Source organism: Mandrillus leucophaeus, unplaced genomic scaffold (genome assembly GCF_000951045.1).
Source record: "Mandrillus leucophaeus isolate KB7577 unplaced genomic scaffold, Mleu.le_1.0 Scaffold57, whole genome shotgun sequence".
NCBI lineage: Eukaryota > Metazoa > Chordata > Mammalia > Primates > Cercopithecidae > Mandrillus > Mandrillus leucophaeus.
The window spans coordinates 667,370-688,003 of record NW_012106141.1 but is presented as its reverse complement, the minus strand read 5'-3'; the positions used below and the strand labels follow the sequence as shown (position 1 = coordinate 688,003).

Sequence of the window (20,634 nt, the reverse complement as noted above, 5' to 3'; positions counted from 1 at the left end):
AGACTTTCTCAGAGCTTTCTGGTTCAGAATGTGTGACGGTTTAAATGGAAATGTATTTAAAATAATAGAATTCATTTGCAGGAGTCACAGCTTTTCTTTCATAGACTAGCAGGCTTTTGCATCTTTTTTTGGAGGTACTGTAATTAAATTGAACATTTAATTTCTAATAATGCCACCAGACATAAAGCATAAGTCCACCAAAATGCCATCTGCATAGCCCTGTAGATTCTTAAAGCATAGTCTGACTAAAGGACTCAGCAGCTGTCCATATTTCAGTCCCCAGTATTCTATCCACCTCCCCACAATTTGCATGTGTAACTCCGGTGGTGCCCTACCACCTCCATACAGTTGGTTATGCAGACCTATCCATGAATTTGTGCTCTATTCTCATTAAGAAAATTGAAAGGGGAGGGAAGGGGTATGAAAGAAAAAATTTAAAGGCCAGGGAAGAAGTAATTATGATTATGATTGCAATTGAGACCTGATATACTTAGAAAAAACTTCACTATACCAAGCTTCAAACCCATCTCTGCTTTAACCTTAACTTTTAAGTCCAATTCTACCCTATTCCCTCTCTTCAGTCCTTTCTCTTAATTCCTGCTAGTGTGATTTTTCTGCAGTGTAAACCACCAACCTATCCCTTTGCATAAACAGCCTTCAGTGACTCTTCATCACCTTTGCAGTTGAGACCTGTGGAATCTTTCCTCTGAAAAAATCCATATGCATGCAAAAGTTGGCATGATTTTCAAGTTAAGAAATTTTGAACCACGAGATACAGTCTGAACTCAGCATTATTATGGCATAGAAAGACCTTTGAAGTCCTGTCCCTGCCTACCTTGCCATCATCAGCACCCACCCACTACTATCATCATTTCACTCTGTTTTGCAGCTATGTTGAATTAATTACAGAGTAGTTAAAAGGGTGGCTTCTGTCTGGGCTCAGATTCCAGCTACTCCACTTATACTTCTGGATGTGTGTTTTTTAAGTTCTGTGCCTCCGTTTGCTCATCTGTACAATGGGAGTAATAATAGTTCCCTCTTATAAGGGCTTTTGAGGAGAAATAAGTTAATAATATGCTTAGAATCATACCTGGAACACGATATGCATTAAATAAGCATTCATTATTTTTTATTAGCTATCTGGTTTTACATATTTGCACATATTACTATCTTGATGTAGGATGACTTTCCATTCCCAATCCTAGCTCCCCTTCGTTTATTCTAATTCATCTCTCAAGATGCAGTTCAATCCTTACCACCTCTTGAAGACTTCCATGGTTTTCTGACAATGCCCCATCCCTCTTACACATAACTCTACCAATAGGCTTTGCAATATACTTATTTACATATATACACCCATTTGCACACATACTCCATGAGGCTAACAGCTATTTCCCTCTTGTTTACATAGTCTCTGGCTTTTAACACTGTACCTGCTACAGGGTAGGCTCCCACTAACCATTTGTCTAATAAATGAATGAATGAGTGAATAAATGATTGAATAAATATCTTCCTACCAGAGAGAAAGGTTCATGTGTCTTGAACATAGGTTTATGAGTCTTCAAATACTTATCGGTATCCCTATGCTTGGAATGTACTCAGGAATGCTTTCTGAATTGTTTTGAAATGTGCTCAACTGTTAATTTGGATTAACTGATAGTTATTTTTGACAACCCTTTAGACTATAAAAACGATGATCTGCATTCTAATTTATTAAAGTTTTAAGTCAGACCTAGTCTCAAAATAGGATCAGAAGTTTTGGGACCAAACAAGAAGAAAATTTCCAAAGCCAGAACTTTCCAAGAGCTTTCCTCTAATAAAACTTCCAGCAACAGCCCCTGTTTGGTCATCCTGTCCATGCTTCCTGCTTTATCACGCGATACATACAAGAACAACATGGACACAACTTCTCTCTGTCTTGGCTGATAAACATTCATCAAAGAACACGAACTTCTCAATAGGGCAGAAAACAGAAAAAAGAAATGAAAAACAAAGAGGAAGATTCATTTGGTTAAATAACTTTTTAAAAAATGCACATGAGGCCAAATCACTGGAATCCTATAACCAAGGATGAAATGAAGCTCTGCAGCAAACCAGAATTCTATTCCTTTAAAGCTTATGCCTTTTCAGAAATTCTGCTCTATAAAGGTCAACATCAAATGGGCATGAGATGTATTTAGACAGCACAAATTAACTCCTTAAGTATTATTGCAACTCCACATGGCTCTCTGGGAGTACATACCTTAAGGAGCTATTGAAAAACAAAAACAAAAACTGAATATAACTCAACAGTCCTGATAATTTATAATGCATATACAATTGGTTCACCTGCATCCTTTTGATTCTCTATTTGAAAGAGAGAGCACAACAAGGAGAGAAGAGAGAGAAACAAGAACACATATGCAGAATTAATGAGCAAGTGGACCAAAATGCCCCCCACTTATGTGTGATACATGATATTGGAAAGAAAAAGTTGCCCTTGGGTTCCCACTGCCCCAAAGTTTGGGGGCCAGCAAAAAAAGTCTCCTTCACAGAGGTGGAAAATGCTGCACAAATAGAAAATTAGTAAAATTAAGTTTAATGTGAAATCAAGCTATGAAACATACATGAACTCTCCAAGTGACAATTAAGTCATATGTTCTAGGCAAAGTTTAGAGGACAAGGACAAGTCAAAATCTCCAGAGGGAACAAGGAAAAGCTTCCCAGCTTGATAGAGAACAGACAGGAGGCATATAAGATCTAATTTTTACAAAGAATGGACCACCTGGTGTGATCTCATACCCATAATAATTTGGCATCTTAAACATGGAAAAGAAGGCATGATTTTGCCCCAAATGTCCTTTATCTGACACCTAACGCATTGCTCCCCAGCCTAGCTGCTACCTTTTGATTGTGTACCAGTGACAAGCACTTTACAAATTAGGGTTACACACAAGCAAAGTAAAAATGCATTCAGGTCACAGACAGAGAATAACTGAAAAACTTACAGACAAATCTGAGTTTATCACAAACAAATGGCTTAATTGTCTAACCTGTTTTAGGCTGCTAAAAAGTGACTGGACTTCTCACACTGGGTTTCACAGACAGAACCAACAGACAAGCCAATGCTAAAAAACTTGAAGCAAGGAGAGTGAGTTGGTTTGGATCTGGATTTTCTTGAAATAATGAAAACAGAAAGAGTGAAGACAGCATGGTGAGGAGGTGGTAGGTACTCACGAATGGTTAAATCCATCACTTGGGAGGCCAAGCAGAAGACAGGATGCTCATACATTTCTCTCTTTTTCCCTATAAAAGAGGATTTGGGCATGCAAGAGGCTTAGGTCAGAGGTAAAGAGGTTAAAGGTCATAGGTTAGAGGAAAACGTTACATTAGCTCAAAGGAAAATAGCCACAGAGTATTTTGGGATAAACACAGGATAAAAGAAAAAGGAGCTTCAAAATTGGAGATCTACTGGATTAACCATTCAGCATGCCGTGAGTCACGAGAGAGATTGTGACCATGATTTTACACGTCTCTTTAGAGCTGTTTGCAAGAATACAATGACCAAAACATCATGAGTAAAGGGAAACAAAATTTCATTGATTTAAGGCTCCAAGATACTAAGGATTTCAGACTTTAGTATCTAAGGCTCTTGAGGTATTTCTTCATAAACATAGTCTCCAGCAATATTACTACAACTTCTTTCCAGAATTCTCAGATAACTAAGCTGTTAATTCTCACAGAGGGGCTCAAATGTAAAAAGTGAAAGATTTCTTCTCTGCGGGTAGGATCAGAGCCTTGTAAAAGAAAGTTGTCTGTTAGTAATATCTTTCAGGCTGCAATGTCTCAGCCTATGGTGGACTATGTTCATGAAAGAAAACCTGATACATGCAGCCAGAGGATGTTGGGTTGTCTGAATTAACAATCCCAGCATGCTTTGAAATTGGTGTCTCAGACACTTTTGCAGAGGTCACATTAAAGTGGCTGAGCCAATCACGGACAAGGAAGGAGAGAAGCAGAAGAGAGCAGGTAGTGTGCAATGAGGTACTTCTCTGAAAAGAGAGTTGAAAAAAAAGAATTGGTTTCTTCAAAGAATCCCCAGACCTAAAAGTCACAGTGCAAAAGATAATTAACACAACCAAGAAGAATTGAGGCACAAAAGGAAATTACAGACCAGCTGATCTACTTTGGAAATGAATGCATTTTTACTTACAGATCTTAAAGTTTGTTTTTGGATAGATTTATCTGAAAGAAGAGAGCAGATCTTACCAAAAGACTAGTAATAGCTAGACCAAGACCTATGAGGCAGCAGCCATGGCAACAGAACGTTTCTTGATCCCATCCCATCTCTGGCCTTGCCTAGAATTGTTAGGTACCTGGCTGACTTTACCAAATACAACCAATCATTACATCCTGGGACAGTAAATGCTGGAACAATTATTTGCTAATATAGTCCTTTAACAACCTCTTTTTCCTCTATTTTTGTCACTCATTACCAAGTCAAGAGTTGATAAACATCCTTTTGGTGCCCAATTCTTAAGTGTTTCTCCCTGGATGCATAACAATGAATTCATTACCACTGGTACACAATTTGCATTGTCAGACAGACAAAATTGAGAGAGGGAGGACGTGTAATGTACAGAACACTGTGAATTTGACATACTCTTAACCTAATTGTCTAAGGAAACAAGGATTTTGGCAGAGTAAGTGATGGGGTCTGGGTGGTTGGTTAGTTTCTTTTCCCCCCAGTTGTCTTGAGGCAGACAATGCGCATTTGCTAGTTTTAGTCAGGTGTCATGTTTCATGTGTGAGAGAACATCAGATTCCAGAATGCGGACACATTGAGTTTTGCACACAGAACTTCCACATTTATACACTTACACCACTGGTCAAGTTGGGTGTGACTTTCAAATCACCCTATAGCAGCCAACAGGGTAACAATGAAAAGTGATTAATACCTTCATGAATGAATAGATCCCAAAGAACCATATCTTCTCAAGTAGAGTTTACTCAAAGCGCCTTTGGTGATTACTGGGTCATCAGTGACCACTTCCCTAAAACTTGAGAGGGCAGTGGTAACAAGCATCTAAGGTCTGGTGTAACAACAATGAATGAGATCTAAAGCCAACCTGGAGCCATCATAGATGGCTCAGCACTAACCTGCCATTGAGTTTGAAACACTACCAAAGGACAAGGTACTTTCAGGGGCAAGAAAGAGGCAAAACCTTGATCTTGCTCTTTGCAATTCTTGTATTGCTTCCAATGGTATCAGCAGCGGACAACAGACTGCTTTATTTTCCTCTGTTTAAAGAAGGTGGCAATTCTAGAGAATTCCTTTATAGGAAAACATCAGCCACAAAGCCGACACTTAGGGCCAACACAGACTCTCAGAAGGACCTTAGTTATCTGATAACATCCTGTTTTCAATATTGTTCCCTTACAAAGGCTGTTTTCTGAGCCCCTGTGATGTCTTTTAATTCATTTCCTTGGCCACAGCCAAGGAAACTTCCACATTTCAAGTGCTTCCAGGTTTCAGCTTAATATACTCAGATGGACCACTGTTTTCGGGTGCCCTTCAGAAAAGAGAAAGACTTCCCCAGGGAGGCATAGCAAAATTTAAATTCAAAACTGGGGGCAGAAGGGAGCCTTACCTTCGATTTTGGCATACTCTGAGAGCCGAGAATAGTTGACTAACGCAGCCTGTTCCAGACATTTACGGATGACTGTTTTCACCTCCTCTTGTGGCACTGGGGTAACAATATCTTTCATCAAAACCTTCAAGTAGGAAAAAGAGGGATAATTAAGAAGGTTCAAGCAAATGTGTCACTCATCCATACTTCTTGGAAGTGTGAAAGTTTAAAATCAGTTCTTTGTGACTTAATACGGATTGAGAGCCATGCTTAAAGAGAAAGCACCAGAATTGCAAAGCATTGGCAAAGGCCGCCCATTAATCAGGGAAGGGCTAGGAACATATCTTCTGTACATCCCATTTGGGAGTTTGAAGATAAAATATCAAGAGTTTTGGCAGTTTCCTCGCTTCTATTCTGATATTTGATGAATGGTAAACAAATCCTATAAAAATTACAACTAGGTCATTCAACCAAAACATTTCGTTACAATTATGCTTATGTCTTTTTATATATACGTGATCTATCTTTTACTTTCATTCTTACCCTTTCCAAGAGTGAGAGAGTAGCTTTCAAAGCACCTTCAGGTCGACCAAATGGAAAGCAATACCTAAAAAAGACAAAATTCTTCAGGTTGCCTAAATTATTACATTTTAGCATGAAATATGCTGCAATTTGATTCCTATAGCAACTCTCTCTGAGGAATGGAAAATGCTTTTTATTTTGTCACGTTGTGTTATGTTAATCTGAATTCACACCATATATGTGTGTATATAATGTATATATGTGTATGTGTGAATAATGACTAAAGAGGGACTCTGCAAATGTCTGCAGCAGAAAAGAATATTCAGAGTGGTGACATAAGGCTCTGTTTAGATTTCTATTGTGAAGGAGAACTATTCGTTAGCTCAAATGTGACCTTATATGTTATTATCGAGACCAGCATTAAAAAAGTATTAGTTGGAACAGGCTGAAATTCAAATATACTTACTTAAGACCCCAAAAGATCGATATATGGAATAGAAAAGTGGATTTAGAGCAAATTCATGATTCTGCTAGCTGTCCTTCCCTGCTTGTGGTTTCCTATTGTTATGGACCTTCTGCTACTGGTAATGCATTTTACACATAGTGTATGGTCAATAAAGATTTATCCAGGAGGATTTTGATGCCACAGAAAAAAACTATGTCAGGTACCACTACGAGTTCCAGTGACTGGTTTCAGGTTGTCACCAGTCCTTCAGAACACTGTGCCTGGGACAGAGAGACTAGTATGGCTACTGAAACCCAGACTATCTTATATAAGCATCCCACTTCTTCCACTTGCCAGCTGGATTGCCCTGGGCAAGTTCCTTAACCTCTCTCAGCCTCATTTTATTCCTGGTTTAAATGGGGATTATGATAACTAACGAAGTTGTTATGACATGAGTTAATACTTCTCCAGCCTCCAGTTCTGTATCGGTATATAGGAAGTATTTAATAAACAGGAACCATTAGAAATGCTATTATTATTTTTCAGTTGCTATTTCAGGATCTCTGGTCCAGAACCACCAGGACAGCACTAAAAACACCTAATTTGCTCCAAGGGAGAAGTGGGCTATGTGGCGTAAGATTCAAGCGCAGAACCTGCTGGTTCTCTTGAGTATGCAGGGGAGATTCAACCCACCCAGGTTGATCCAAGGTTCATTCTTTCCCTGTGTAGCCAGCTAGTCCTGTTTCTGAGGTAGTGGAGAAAGTGGAGACTCTCCTAGGAGTACCACTGCCTTCCTTCCTTGTTCACTATGCTCTGATTCACAAGATTTTTTATTTATTTATTTTTATTCAGGACCCTTGAGGAAGCTTCAAATTCAACTTTTTATAACAGACTGATGACCAGGGTGAGCTCAAACATGGAAGAATTTGTTCTTTAAGTGGAAATAACATGAACTTAAGAATACGAAGTTTCCTGGTTATTGCGGAACCATGTCTGATTGATTTGCTTGTTCTACTCAGTTATTTCAAAATATCCAATGCATCCTCTGGTAGATTTACAGTTTTGGAAAAACTAAGCCCTTTAGTTTTCCTTCCCACTCTCATCTCCTAATTAAAACCCTCCAGCCCCAGATCCTTACCTAAAATGTGTAATCTGATTTTCTAGCAGAACTCGGAGCCTCTCTTTGATTTCTTCAAAACGTTCCTTTTCTTCAACAGTCACAGTTCCGATTCCATCAGGCCTGAAAGAAGACATGTCATGAAATGACGGGAACCTCATATGCTGACACCATCAAATCAAATCTCTAGCAGGAGGAAACTGTCCATTTTAGAAGAAACAACTACAATGATCGATGTGACCTAAGGAGAAGCCCAGCTAGTCAGGGCTGGCTTCCAAAGCGGATGGGTTGTGTTTGGGTTATCATTTTGGAAACATGTGCAGAGCTGTAGCTCATTTCGTGTGAAATGGTAAAATGTACAAACTGGTGGCTTGAAGGTTAAGTCCAGCCCCCGAACTTGTTCGGTTTGGCTCACAGCTTTTTAAGAAATTTGAACCAGTTGCCAACATTTTTTTAAATTGGGGAAGTTTGAGAATGCAATTCTGATTTCTGTTTTCTTGAAAATTTGGAACAGCTGGCATTATCAATTGGTGGCTAACAGCTTCTTCTGTCCCTGGGACAGACACTCACCTGGTCCATATTGCTAAATTGTAGGTGTAAATTGTAGGTGTAGGTAATTGTATTACCATATTGCTAAATTGTAGGTGCTTGGGTTTGGGGTCCCTAAATTACGCACAAAAATTCCTACAAAAATCAGGTGACCTGTGTTTGTCTTTCCCAGTGTTAAACGTCTTAAATGGCTCAATTTCCTGCTTATAACTACAGATGTTCAGATTTATTTAAGTGCTCATGTATTCATTGAAGAACAAACCACATATTTTCCAATTGTAGCAAATTGTTACTCATTGTAATAAAAAGGACTCCAGCTTAAATAAATGATTTCAGTTTGATCATTGTATTCTCATGGTTCTGTGCCACCTTTAGGTGTGTACATATATCCTCTAATTTGTTATGGACCATTCAAGTTGAAAATATAAAGGGAGGATACATATTTATAGCCCAAATTTATCTGTTCCAAACTAAATGCAGGATAATCTGACCCATTCAGAGCCTTCAGCTTCCCAGATCTCATAGTGACTTGTTTTGACTACTGGCTGAGCCAGTTTGCAGATTGGTGTGTCACCATAAAACTTCTATTGGAACATTCTTCAGTTTGCAAATGCAAGTCATCTTGAGACCAAACAAATGGTCTTATTTATAGGCCTTCTCAAGGATCCAGCATAAGTTGGGAAAATCCTTTATACCAGACCAGTCTGACTGCACAAAAGACTTGGCAAATGACAGCAATGTACCTCCTGTTACGGGTTAATCGTCAGCTTTCCTTCTTTTTTGATAATAAAAACACCCTATTTGAAATATGAGAAAATTTTCTCTCCCCCACTTTATAAAAAATACCCCCAAACAGTAAAATCCTGTTCAGTCCATTTCTTCATACTCTTCCAAAGAAAGGAAGAATGATAAACAACAGGTAGGTTGTCTTCAAATTCTCTGGTAAATCTCAAATGTTAATTTACAAAGTTTATTTAAACATTTTTTTAAGAGACAGGGTCTTGTTCTGTTGTCCAGGCTGGGGTGCAGCAGTGTGATCATAGCTCACTGCAGCCTTGAACTCCTGGCCTCAAGTGATTCTCCTGCCTCAGCCTCTTGAGTAGCTGGGATTATGGGTGCAAGCTACCATGCTTAACAACAACAACAAAATTTTTTCACATGAAATGTCCATGAATCTACAGTTAGATATCAGGATGAATTTATTGGCCTCCACAAAACACATCATGCTTTTGTTTGTAACTTTTCACGTATATGCTACAATCTACAACTTCCTTAAGCTGTGGTTTTTAAATTTTTTTAACCAAAATTCAGCTTGTTAATGAACTGAACACATATTTGTTTATATAATTAGCATGTGCATGCACACACTCAACTAGGGGAAAAATGGAGCAATTTAAAGCATTTTGTTTCTTAGTGGCGAATTAACCTAGAGAAAAATGCTGTTAAATATAATTTTACAGTTCAGAAAGGGTTTACATATCACAGCAAAAAGCATGGAGACTGTTTAACATGAAGAGCCAGGATATGTGTGGTCATTGTTAGGAGATAAATCTCTCTGTGAATAAAACCATTCATTCATTACCCTACAAGCCTTCTAAGGCAATTAGGCAATTAGAAGGCAGCTTTCTGCTTTGTGTCTGAGATGATAAAAACTGAACATTTAGTGTATGCTTGGCCTTCTCCGTCAATTCTCACTATAAGGGATATTATTACAAACCTAACATTGGATTATGTTTTTTCCTTTTGTCCTCATGATTCCCATTTGTAATTATTAAAAGTATCAGATAGCAGCTTCTGCTTCCCTGATAACCTCTCCTCGGACTACTTTCTGAACACCATTAATCTTGCTATTCCAATAAAAGTAAACAACTAAAAATTAGTGTTGTTGTCTCTTAAATTTGCTTCTTGATCACCCATGTCAGCGTGACTACTTCTATTTTAAATAAAACAAACTCACTTGACTAAGTCTGTAAGATACAAGTACAGAGTTAACCCATAAAAGCAGGTGATAAAACAATTTGATGTCGAATGATTTTGACATAAAATGTAAATTTGTTTGTAACTGCCAGAATTGCTCTGAAATGGTATTGGTAACAGGTGATGCTGCTTTACCAAGTGAGGAAAAGACATGCAGGAATAGCAATTTGTCAAAGATTACAGGTTGTAACCAGGTCAGTTAAAAAGCAAAAAGATCCTCTTTTTTGCGTTTGATTTTGCTTCATTGTTTTAGAAAATTCTGTCAAACATCAATTTCTTGTTCATTGACCCCTATAATTCGGCAGTGTTAACTATACAGGTTTGGATAGATCTCTATAGAGTTATTAATTGAAAAACTCAGGTTTCGTGCTTTGGAGAGCACTGTTTTTCCACAGAAGCAACAAGATACTTTTTCTAGAGCAGTGGTTCTCAAACTTGAGTGAGCCACAGCATCACCTGGTGACAACCTGGATTGGTGGGTCCCCTGAAGTTGTTGATTCAGTAGAGCTGGGGTGGGGTTTGAGAACTTGTATTTCTAACAAGTTTTCTGGTGCTGCTAGTGCTGCTGGTTCGAGGACCACACTCTAAGAACCACTGTTCTAGAGAAAAAAAAAAATATTAGGTGGGTGGTTCTTCCAGTGGCAGAGAGGGTTTTGATTCAGGGTTCCTGATTTCTCTTAGGTTGGAGTGGATTTGGAACCCAAGATATTCTGCAAGAGATACATGATATTATTTAACTATGAATCCTTTCCAAAAGTGGCATTTGTATTGTTTACAAGGTGCCATTCCAAGTAGTGCTGGTTGCAAAATAAATAGTAGAACTATATTGGTATCTTTCAGACGCCATGCTTTTGTTTTGTCTTTCTGAAAATATTTGGGGGTGATTCTACAACTGTCATAAAACTAGCTCTGCATCTTTTTCCTTTCTCAATACTAACTCACTTAAGGAGACACAAAGAGTGAAAGAAGAGGAGGGGTGAAGCTGGATTTTAAACTGCGAGCTAGAAAATTCCAGGCTGATATGTGTCTCTACATAGAACACCTATCTAGAAGCCTGACTCTCTCACCCTCTTGTGTCCTGACCGTGAATATTCTGGTCTTCTTGCTTTCAGGCTCCTTAGCATCCATTGCCACTTTCTAAGCCCTGGATTTGGAGGAGTGGCCTCAGCCACATTCTGACCACTCTCGTGTGAGGGTAAATCAAGCTGCCCTTCCCCTACTATTAATGCTGAAGGGCTTCCTAGAGGCCAGCCTCTCCCTTTCACAGCCACTCCATATCTAAGGTGGACTATGGCCTCAGTTCAGCTACCAGGACATTCTCCTCTGGAATCTTTACATTGAATAAATGATACAAGGCTTGAAGAAACAGATGGAATTTGCGTGTTCCAGCAGCTGTGCCTTGACCAGACTGTCCTTACAGGTCAGTAGTTTTTGATCTCGTCTGTTAATTAGAATTGTGAACGGTCCCATCCTCAAAGCTCTATCAATCAATCAATCAATCAATCAATCAATCATCTATCAAGACAGGGTCTCATTCAGTCCAAGGTGGAGTGCAGTGGCGCAGTCTCGGTTCACTGCAGCATTGACATCTCAAGCTCAAGCGATCCTCCTACTGCAGCCTCCTGAGAGGTTGGGACTGCAGGAGCATGCCACCACATCCGGCTAATTTTGTTTTTATTTTCTTCAGACACAAGGTCTCATTATGTTGCCCAGGCTGGTCTCTAACTCCTGGGCTCAAGCGATCTTCCCACCTCAGCCTTGTAAAATGCTGGCATTACAGGCATGAGCCACTGTGCCCAGCTTGACATTGGCATTTTTAAGGTTTCCCATGTTACTCTAACATACAGTAAGAACCATTGCATCCGTCCTGCTTTCTACTCTTCCATAGCTGACTTGATTCCAGCATTCCCTTCCCTGTCTTTGAGGCCCCCAGCATCATCCTAATAAATTCTCCTTTGCTTAGATTATCCAGAGTTAGTTTTTGTTACTTATATTGAACTTGATGTAAGTTAATAAAGCCCATATCCCTTCCTTCACAATGTTTCAAATTTTAATAGACGATGCCTTTGAACTTAGCTTTAGAAACCCATACACACGTGTGCACACGCACGTGAACATAGCCCCTGGTCTCTGGTTTCACCTAACTGCATACTGGCTAACAACCCACTTCTTGTATATCATGGTCCCGCAAACTTGAGACAATATGCAGGTCAAGTGCAGTCATTTTTGGAGCTGTGCTGAAGACTGGAAGCTCTCCCACCTGCAGGCCATCACTGGAGCCAGAAATGGGTCTCTCCAGCCACAGTAGACTATATCGCATCTGACACGGCGGGCATCTCCGGAATCCACCTTTCAAGTTTTCGGCAAACCATTTTCTCACTGTCCTTCACAAAGTTGACATTTTCGGCAGCATGATAGGAAAGATGTCATGTCGGCTGCTCTTCAAGTTCTTGTCACAGTGGTTAGCACCAGTTCTGTCATCTTCACTCTCCTCACAGTCTCCCATCTTGAGCCATGTCACAAATAATAATACATCTAGAGTTGTATTTTTCTGTTTTTTTTTTGTTGTTGTTAAATTGAAACTACCATAACCCAGCTGCCCATCCTTTGAGTGACTGCTTATGCAAATTGTTTTCTTCTTCCCAAATGCTTCTGACCTGGAGCTTATTAATTAATATCGATTATAGGATTAATATAATTAAGTACTGAGCTTTTAATGTGAAACATTTTAATATTTGAAATTAAGTGTGAACAGTGTAGTCAAAGAATTCAAGATTCAGTGTGTTTTGTGAAATGAATTTACCTCTTTAGTGTCATTAAATTGTCACTGCACACCCAGGTGAGCACACAGATTCTTAGCAGTTCATTATCTTGCTAGAATGGTTCTCCATATTATGTTAAAAGCTGGGCCACAAAACCTTCTTTTGAAAGGCAAGATGTCTCTTCAAGAGGGTCAGGATGCTAAATTAATTCAAAGCTTACAATGATCTATATGTTCTGATATTGCATCTATTTGGTGATTAAGGGCAGAATCCAGGTGTAAAAAAAAAATGTATGAATTCAACAGAAGAGGAAAGAGTGTCTGGTCCACTGCTCTGCATACAATCAGCTTTCAGGCTCCAGTCACTACCAACAAGGGGTAAAACTCCAGCTGAAGAGGGAATATACTTTCATCTCCAAATGCAAATGTCCACATATGCTGGTGCAGGCACCGTAAACATGATATATTCTCTCTCTCCAAATGGATGCATGCCTGCAGACCGCATTATGGATCCATGAAAATGTCCTTAAACAAGCATGATAACTGAATCCTACTTGCTACGAAATTGTTCCAGCCCAGAAACACGAGAGCTTAAAGGGACAGAGAGGGACAGAATATCTTAGTAGATGTTCTTTGCAGTGCTCCCTGAATAGGACACTTAGACTAAACATCCTCTTTTAATCTCTGACTTAAAAAGAAAAAGACTTCTCCTAGAAACTAACTCTTTATTACTTCTAGTTTTAGAATGATACCTTTGAATTTAATCCTCGCATGGAACGTTTTCCTTTGTCTCTTTCAAGTGATTAATAACCACAATTTCAAGATAGCACCAAAGCATTATCTTCTCAAAAGGAGATATCCCTGCTTGCTCATCTATATGGTTTGTACAATCCTATGTTAATTATAAATTATAATTAGGGCTCTCACATCCCATAGTTACTGCTTCATTATGAAAGCCAGCCTCACCCCTTCCTCTCCTTTCCTTCCAGCACATGCCCTTTTCTAATTATGCCCTGATGCCCTGGGGCTCAGACATGCTGCTAAAACAAATATATCAAAGTGTTTGTATCACAAAGAATAAGATAGGAAGCAACAATAAGCAATTTCTACAATATTACAAGTGTGCATTGTAGCTTCTTGGGGCTATTAGTTAATTTCAAAACCAGGCTTGGAAGGGGCAAAAATATACCAGTGAGGACTGTCTTGACTTATTTACAGTTCTTCTAAATATGTGGTTATAACCCAACAGTATCAGAAGGTGTCATTAACTCTATTAAAGGATGAAAGTAGTTGAGAAGTCTCTCTCTACTGAACAATCACAAAGAATATGGATGCTATGGGCACAAGGACATTAGTCAAAGTGGCTCAGGCTCAGTCCAGGTATTGAATGAAGCAAGAACACAACAGATGATTAGAGAAATTGTATAAAATGCAGGAAAGCATGCATTTTACCCCCAAGAGGACCAATTTAAAAAATTGGCACTACATAGATTTTTCCCGTTGAGGAATAAGAAATGTGTTTCTTTATTTCTAGACAAATATAGACAATTAATCTTTAGATTCCATTCTGAAGACATTATATACACAATTCTGAGTGGTCAGACCAGTAGTATGTGTGACTTTTTGATATCACATCCACTCTAAAAGGGGTGTGACATCCAAAAATATGTTTTTGTACCAGTTAATTCAATGACCATGGGATAAAGACACATTGTTGGAATTTTAAAAGGAAAAAACACATTATTTGATGGTTTGTTATGGGCCAGAAAGATTGTACCAATGGAAGAGGTAATTTAGCATATTTCACAAGATTTCTTGTCTCGATAGGAAAATCTGCTGTTCTCATGGGGAAAGTCAGGAAGAGAGTCACGTGGGTTAAAAGGAGACAAGTTCCAAAGAGAATTTCTCCTTGGACATCTGGGATGCCTACTTATACTTGAAATTTGTTTGAAAATTTTTCCCACTTTCTCTTCCAAGTACTTCCTATTAAGTAAAGCTGGCTCCTTAGAATTTAGAGAGCATGACTCAGCCATGTGCAAGGCCTTGCTCAGAATTGGAAGGCCAGCTAGCGACATGCTCATGTTCACAAGTGCAATAATCCTTGTGGTCAGTGTGTAACATGAGACCAAGAATGTGGGGGTGTTTGTTATGCTGCATCCATGCCTGCCTGCTATATAAAGTGCTATATGCAGAGGTCAATAAAACAGAGCTATCCCCACTACACAGTTTTTGCCCTTATCTTTGTGGGAAGAAGAGCTGAGAAGCACCAGACATAATGTCGTTGTGTGTGTGTGTGTGGGTGCGCATGGGTATGAGAAAGAGAGAGGAGGGAGTTAGAGTGAAAGAAAAAAATGTGTTACTCATTTGCTACTAGGAAGGCATTCACCAAAAAGAAATAAAAGGAATCATTATGTGATATGAATTGAAAGGGCCGCCCAACATTGGAGGCAAGGGCACAGTCAATAAAGCAATCATTGTGGTCCAGGGGAGAGAATATAGAGACTTAAACTATGGTAGTGACATTGAAGAGAGGAAGAAATGGATGTACTTGAGAGATACTTAAGGGCGTTGTCAGGATATAGAAATTGAATTGTTGTGACATACTAGGGAGAAAGAGAAGTCAAGGATGGCTCTTGAGGTTCTATCTTGGGCAACTGGGAGGATGAAACCACTTACTTAGGAATCCTAGCAGAGCAACAGGAGAAAAGTGAGTTCCATTCGATTGTTTATTTACTCAAATCTTAACCTACAAGGGATCACGTGGTCTCGGAACATGGGCAGCATCTTGGCTCCAAATACATCTCCCAAAAGAAATCTTTAGAGCACACTTTCAGAGATTTTTAAGATTCATGCCATCTTACATCTGCTTTACTCATTAATCTATGCAGCTTACTTTGGATTGGGGCGGTTGGCATTATAGATTTGTTAATTGCTGATACAATGTACTTTCTACACAGGCCATATGTGAAGAGCAGCACTGGCATTCAAGAAATGTTAAATAATAATGTAAATGAGAAAAATTTCCAATCCCAATAATAAAGGGATCCAAGGAACATTGACGCAACTTGCAATCATCAGAGCTGTTTGATTGCCTTGTCACTGTGGGATAGTGACCAAAGTGATGCTAATCTAAATGTCATCTAGAAAGAATACTAAAAATATTATGGTGAGAATTAAGTACTGCAACCTTAGAAGCTGATTTAAAAATTAGAAGACGTAGCAATTTACATCTGTGGATTTCATGATCGCCAAATGCAACCAGCTGAACATACTCACATTTTCCTTTTTCTTCCGTCTCTCTTTTCAGAAAATGGGTTCAGTTTTAAAGAGTTAGTTCAAACTAATGTTCTCTCAATCAGTGGGTCTTAAACTTTGCTACATATTTGAATTACTTGAGATTTTTAACTCACGATGTTTGGGCCACTTTCCAGATTAATTAATGTCTGCAGGTGGAGCCCAGACATTAGCATTTTTAGCCTCTCCAAGTGATTCTAGTGGGCAGCCTAGTTTGACAACCAAAATTCTAAGTATGTGTGATCTAAAGACCAAATGCTTTAGAATCATGGCAGAGAGGGGTTATTAAAAGTGCAGATTCCCAGCTCCATTTAAGACTTGCCAAAAGAAATTATTTGAGGATGGGACCTAGTACTCTGCATTTTATCAAATCCCCTCATGATTTATGTGCACACTAAAGTGTGAGAACCACTGTACAAATTGAAAATCAGTGGTGGTACCTGTTATGCTTTTAGACACAGGGTAAACCTTGTGTAAAAGAAACAACAAATCCATGTAACAGAAAAATTCAGCTCATTACCAGGGAGTTTGGTTTAAAACAGGGTTTCTTGACCTTGGCACTATTAACATTTTTGGCTTTGTTTTCAGGAGTCTCTCCTGCACGTTATAGGATGTTTAATAATATCCCTAGCCTCTACTTACTAGATGAAAATGGTACCACTCCTCCCCAGATGTGGCAATCAAAAATATCTCCAGATATTGCCAAATGTCCTGTGTGTGAGTGTGTGTGTGTGGGGGGGTTACCCCCAGTAATTCTAAAAAATGCCAAACATGTGGATGGTTCCATATATCCCAGAGTTTGAAATTATGAACAGCAAACATCTTCCTGATTGACCAGATGTGTCTACTCTTGACTGCAGTAACTGTGATTCATAGAACCCAGTTTTTCATAGAGATGGTGCACAAGCTTCCAGAACAGAAGGGAGAAACTTGGTCACTGCCACCTCAGTGGTCATTAATGATTTCCAGCTGCAGCAGGGCGAGGTTCTGCCTCTGTCTGTGGAAATGCTGAGTTAATAATAAGGAAAAAACATCTTTTTACCTAATCTGAATCTGGTTGTGAGATCTCAGTGAGAATGGGCTCTATTCTGTTAAAGGCAGTTAAAGGGCCATTGCTTTCATGAGTCATGAATTCCCTTTTTTTTTTTTTTTTTGAGATGGAGTCTTGCTCAGTCGCCCAGGCTGGAGTGCAGTGGTGCGATCTTGGCTCACTGCAAGCTCCGCCTCCCGGGTTCATGCCATTCTCCTGCCTCTGCCTCCAAAGTAGCTGGGACTACAGGCACCCGCCACCATGTCTGGCATATTTTTTGTATTTTTAGTAGAGATGGGGTTTCACCATGTTAGCCAGGATGGTCTCGATCTCCTGATCTCATGATCCACCCGCCTTGGTCTCCCAAAGTGCTGGGATTACAGGCATGAGCCACTGCGCCCGGCCATTAATTCCTTTTAAATCTGGAACAAAGAATAGATAACATCTCCACATCCAAATGCTGGTCATGCTGGTGAAAGGTTTGGAATGTGGTTTCCCCAATCCCAAAGGCGATTAATTAGTGTTCAAAGGAGACTCTCCCCTTAGGTGGTATAAAACTCCAGATAAACTCTGGTTTTCTCCACAGAGCTAAAATCTCCAGGTAGGCCATGTTAATTCTGGCCATCTTCAGGCTTCTCTTTAATTCAGATGACTGCTGTAGTATCTCACCTGGAAATGTTGAAACAAATATCGAATGGCTGGGTTTGGCATCTCACACCATATACAAGAGCTAATCTTGGACAGGTGGGAAGGTAGAGTAGTTACAAATGCAAGCGCCAAAGTCAGAATCCATGTTTGAATCAGGCTCAGACAGCTATTTGTTATGAGCTTCAGGCAAGTGGCTGAATTTATGTGAGCCACAAGCCCTCATCTATTGGGTGAGGGTAATAACGATACTTATCTCATATGAATGTAATAAGGATAAAATGAGATACCATATATCAACAGCACTTCACTTAGTGCCTGGAATATAGCAAGTAATTATTAAATGGTAGTGATTTTCCTTATTTTAATTAAACTTTATTTATGATTGTTTAAATTGCACCTTTGAAAACACTTTTATTTATGAAACCTGACGATGGACTATTTCATTTGCTATTGTAATCCATAGAAGATAATTTTAGAGGTTAAAGGGATATTTCAGATACTATGATTCAGTCTGCTCATTTTACAGAAATGAGAAAACTGAGGCACAGAAACAGGATCTGATACTCCCAGATTTATGCAGAATAGGCTCTAACATTCAGGTCTTCAGCATATAAGTACAGTCCTGATATAGTGTGAAAGGAAAGAGCTTTGGACTTAGAACATCTAGGTTTGCCACTTAAATTTACAGATGTTTGACTTTATCATCATCTGCAAAATGGATATAAAAATAGCTAATCTGAACATTTTACAGCAAATGTCTGAAAGCACTTTGTAAATTGTAGAATATTACACAACTGCTACTTAATATTATGATATCTTCTTTATTAAAAAAATGCAATGCAAACACAGATTCTGAAACACACACATAAGCCTCAATAGGACCGGTCAAGATCATTTTGGTTATCTTTTCGTGGCCTGAGAAATAGATCAGGTTCAAGCAAGTGTGCCTTTTAACAGTGGCCATTTGTTCTCTGCTTCCCTTGGATGTTGAGCCTTCCAAAAGCAGCACCTTGGACAGCAGCCAGGAAGGCTTCCTCTCTGAAGCCTTGTCATTGTGTCAGACCTGACCTTCAGGCACCTACAACATTCTGCAAGCACTTTCTTCCTAACTGCAAGTTACTGTTGCCTTGCGATCTAACTTTTACAGTGAAACACAATCAGAAACTGCATTTCACCTCTATCCTTAAATATTGTGGTGAAGGAGATGGATGGCCCCATGGAATCAGGGTTTTCTTTGACCTTCCCTATTGGACCCGCATATAGTGACTGACAGCCTGCCACATTCTCTAGAAAGCAAAAGTTTGCATTTTCATTTGGCCTGTCAACAAGTGAACTGTATACATTTCAGGACTTAGAAATATTCAGTGAATAAATTTATAATGATGAAGCATACAGCATACACGCTTGAGAATTTTGGGTAGCTTGGCAATGCCAGGATCAGAGTCATCAGTTCTAAAACTACAACAAAAAACTCTAAATTGTCAGTGTTAATTTTGGGTGAGGGTATAAAAGGTGAAGAAGGACACAGAATAAAATTGGAAATAATTAGCAAACCTAGTTTAAAAGGGAAAAATTTTCACCAATTTGCCAATTTATAAACCCACAAAGAAAGGACATAGGAAACAGGACAGGATAAACAAAATTTTTGAACTTAAAAGTGCCTTAAAGATGATCTCAGTATTTAAGTGATTCTACTGAGAAGCATTAATTTGGTAATAGAATTTATCTTGTGCCATTATTATAAATCATTATTTGAGATGAATTTCTTTTTATGAGATGAATGTAGAACTAATGGGTATTTGCTGAAAATGATGGCACTACTATAAATGCATAGGCCTATCTTATGCCAATCCATTTTTTTTTGCTCCCTAAACATAATTTCAAAATGATAAAGCATGGGTTGCTTATTATGAATGACTTGGTAAGGTACCAGGCCCCTAACTGGATGCCACTAAAAAAGCAATCTGACTTAGAATTCTGTTTACATATTGCTCAATTAGTCTTTTCAATATAAACATATTTTAAAAGTTGCTGAACACCTGACTCAAATTTAGTCCCAATACATGGTATTTTTGCCCATTGCTAGAATTTTTTTTTTTAATTGCACCTTTGAAAATGCTTAAAGAAAGAGAGACTTTAGGAATACTCAAAGCTTGCAAAAGTGGAAGTGATGGCATGGATGGAGGCTTGGGGAAAGGGTAAAGATATCACAAACACAAGCCAATACACACGTAACTTCTTACCTTTTCGGCTCTTGATTTGCCTGGGTTTTGGAATCTTTTCTTTTTTTGGATTCCTTTTTGGTATCTTTTTTAGCCTCTGGTTCAGGTGGGGAGGGAGTTTTGCTCCCTTCAGGGTCTGCATTTCGTGGCAGCCCACTAAGGTACACATGCATTTGTTGACTTTGGAGAGGGGGTGGTCGCATGAGGCATGCACAGAGTGTGGCCAGCCATAGGAGAATCAAGAGCACGCGCACATGCACAAACAAAAGAAAGAAAAAGAAGGGTGCATGAAAAAGCAGGCGCAAATGCATTCAAACTAAAATAATAAGAAAAAAAGATGCAAACTTGCATAAGGAAAATCAGAACTGAAAAGAAAATAAGATATCCAAAACTGTTTCCATGACAAGATGTATAAACCTAACTGTGAATCAAGTGGCAGTCTTACAATATGAAATCCAGA

General features: G+C 38.9%; 1 protein-coding gene across 1 annotated transcript in view; it reads right to left on the bottom strand.

The window, feature by feature from the left end:
- Positions 1 to 20,634, bottom strand: part of CADPS (Ca++-dependent secretion activator) — a 507,398-nt gene that overhangs the window by 116,323 nt on the left and 370,441 nt on the right. Inside the window, exons 15-18 of the mRNA XM_011998424.1 lie at positions 7,715 to 7,816; positions 6,153 to 6,216; positions 5,631 to 5,754; positions 2,329 to 2,346 (exon numbers count right to left, since the gene is read on the bottom strand). Coding sequence (XP_011853814.1) covers positions 2,329 to 2,346; positions 5,631 to 5,754; positions 6,153 to 6,216; positions 7,715 to 7,816 — 308 coding nt within the window. The remainder of the gene's footprint in view (positions 1 to 2,328; positions 2,347 to 5,630; positions 5,755 to 6,152; positions 6,217 to 7,714; positions 7,817 to 20,634) is intronic.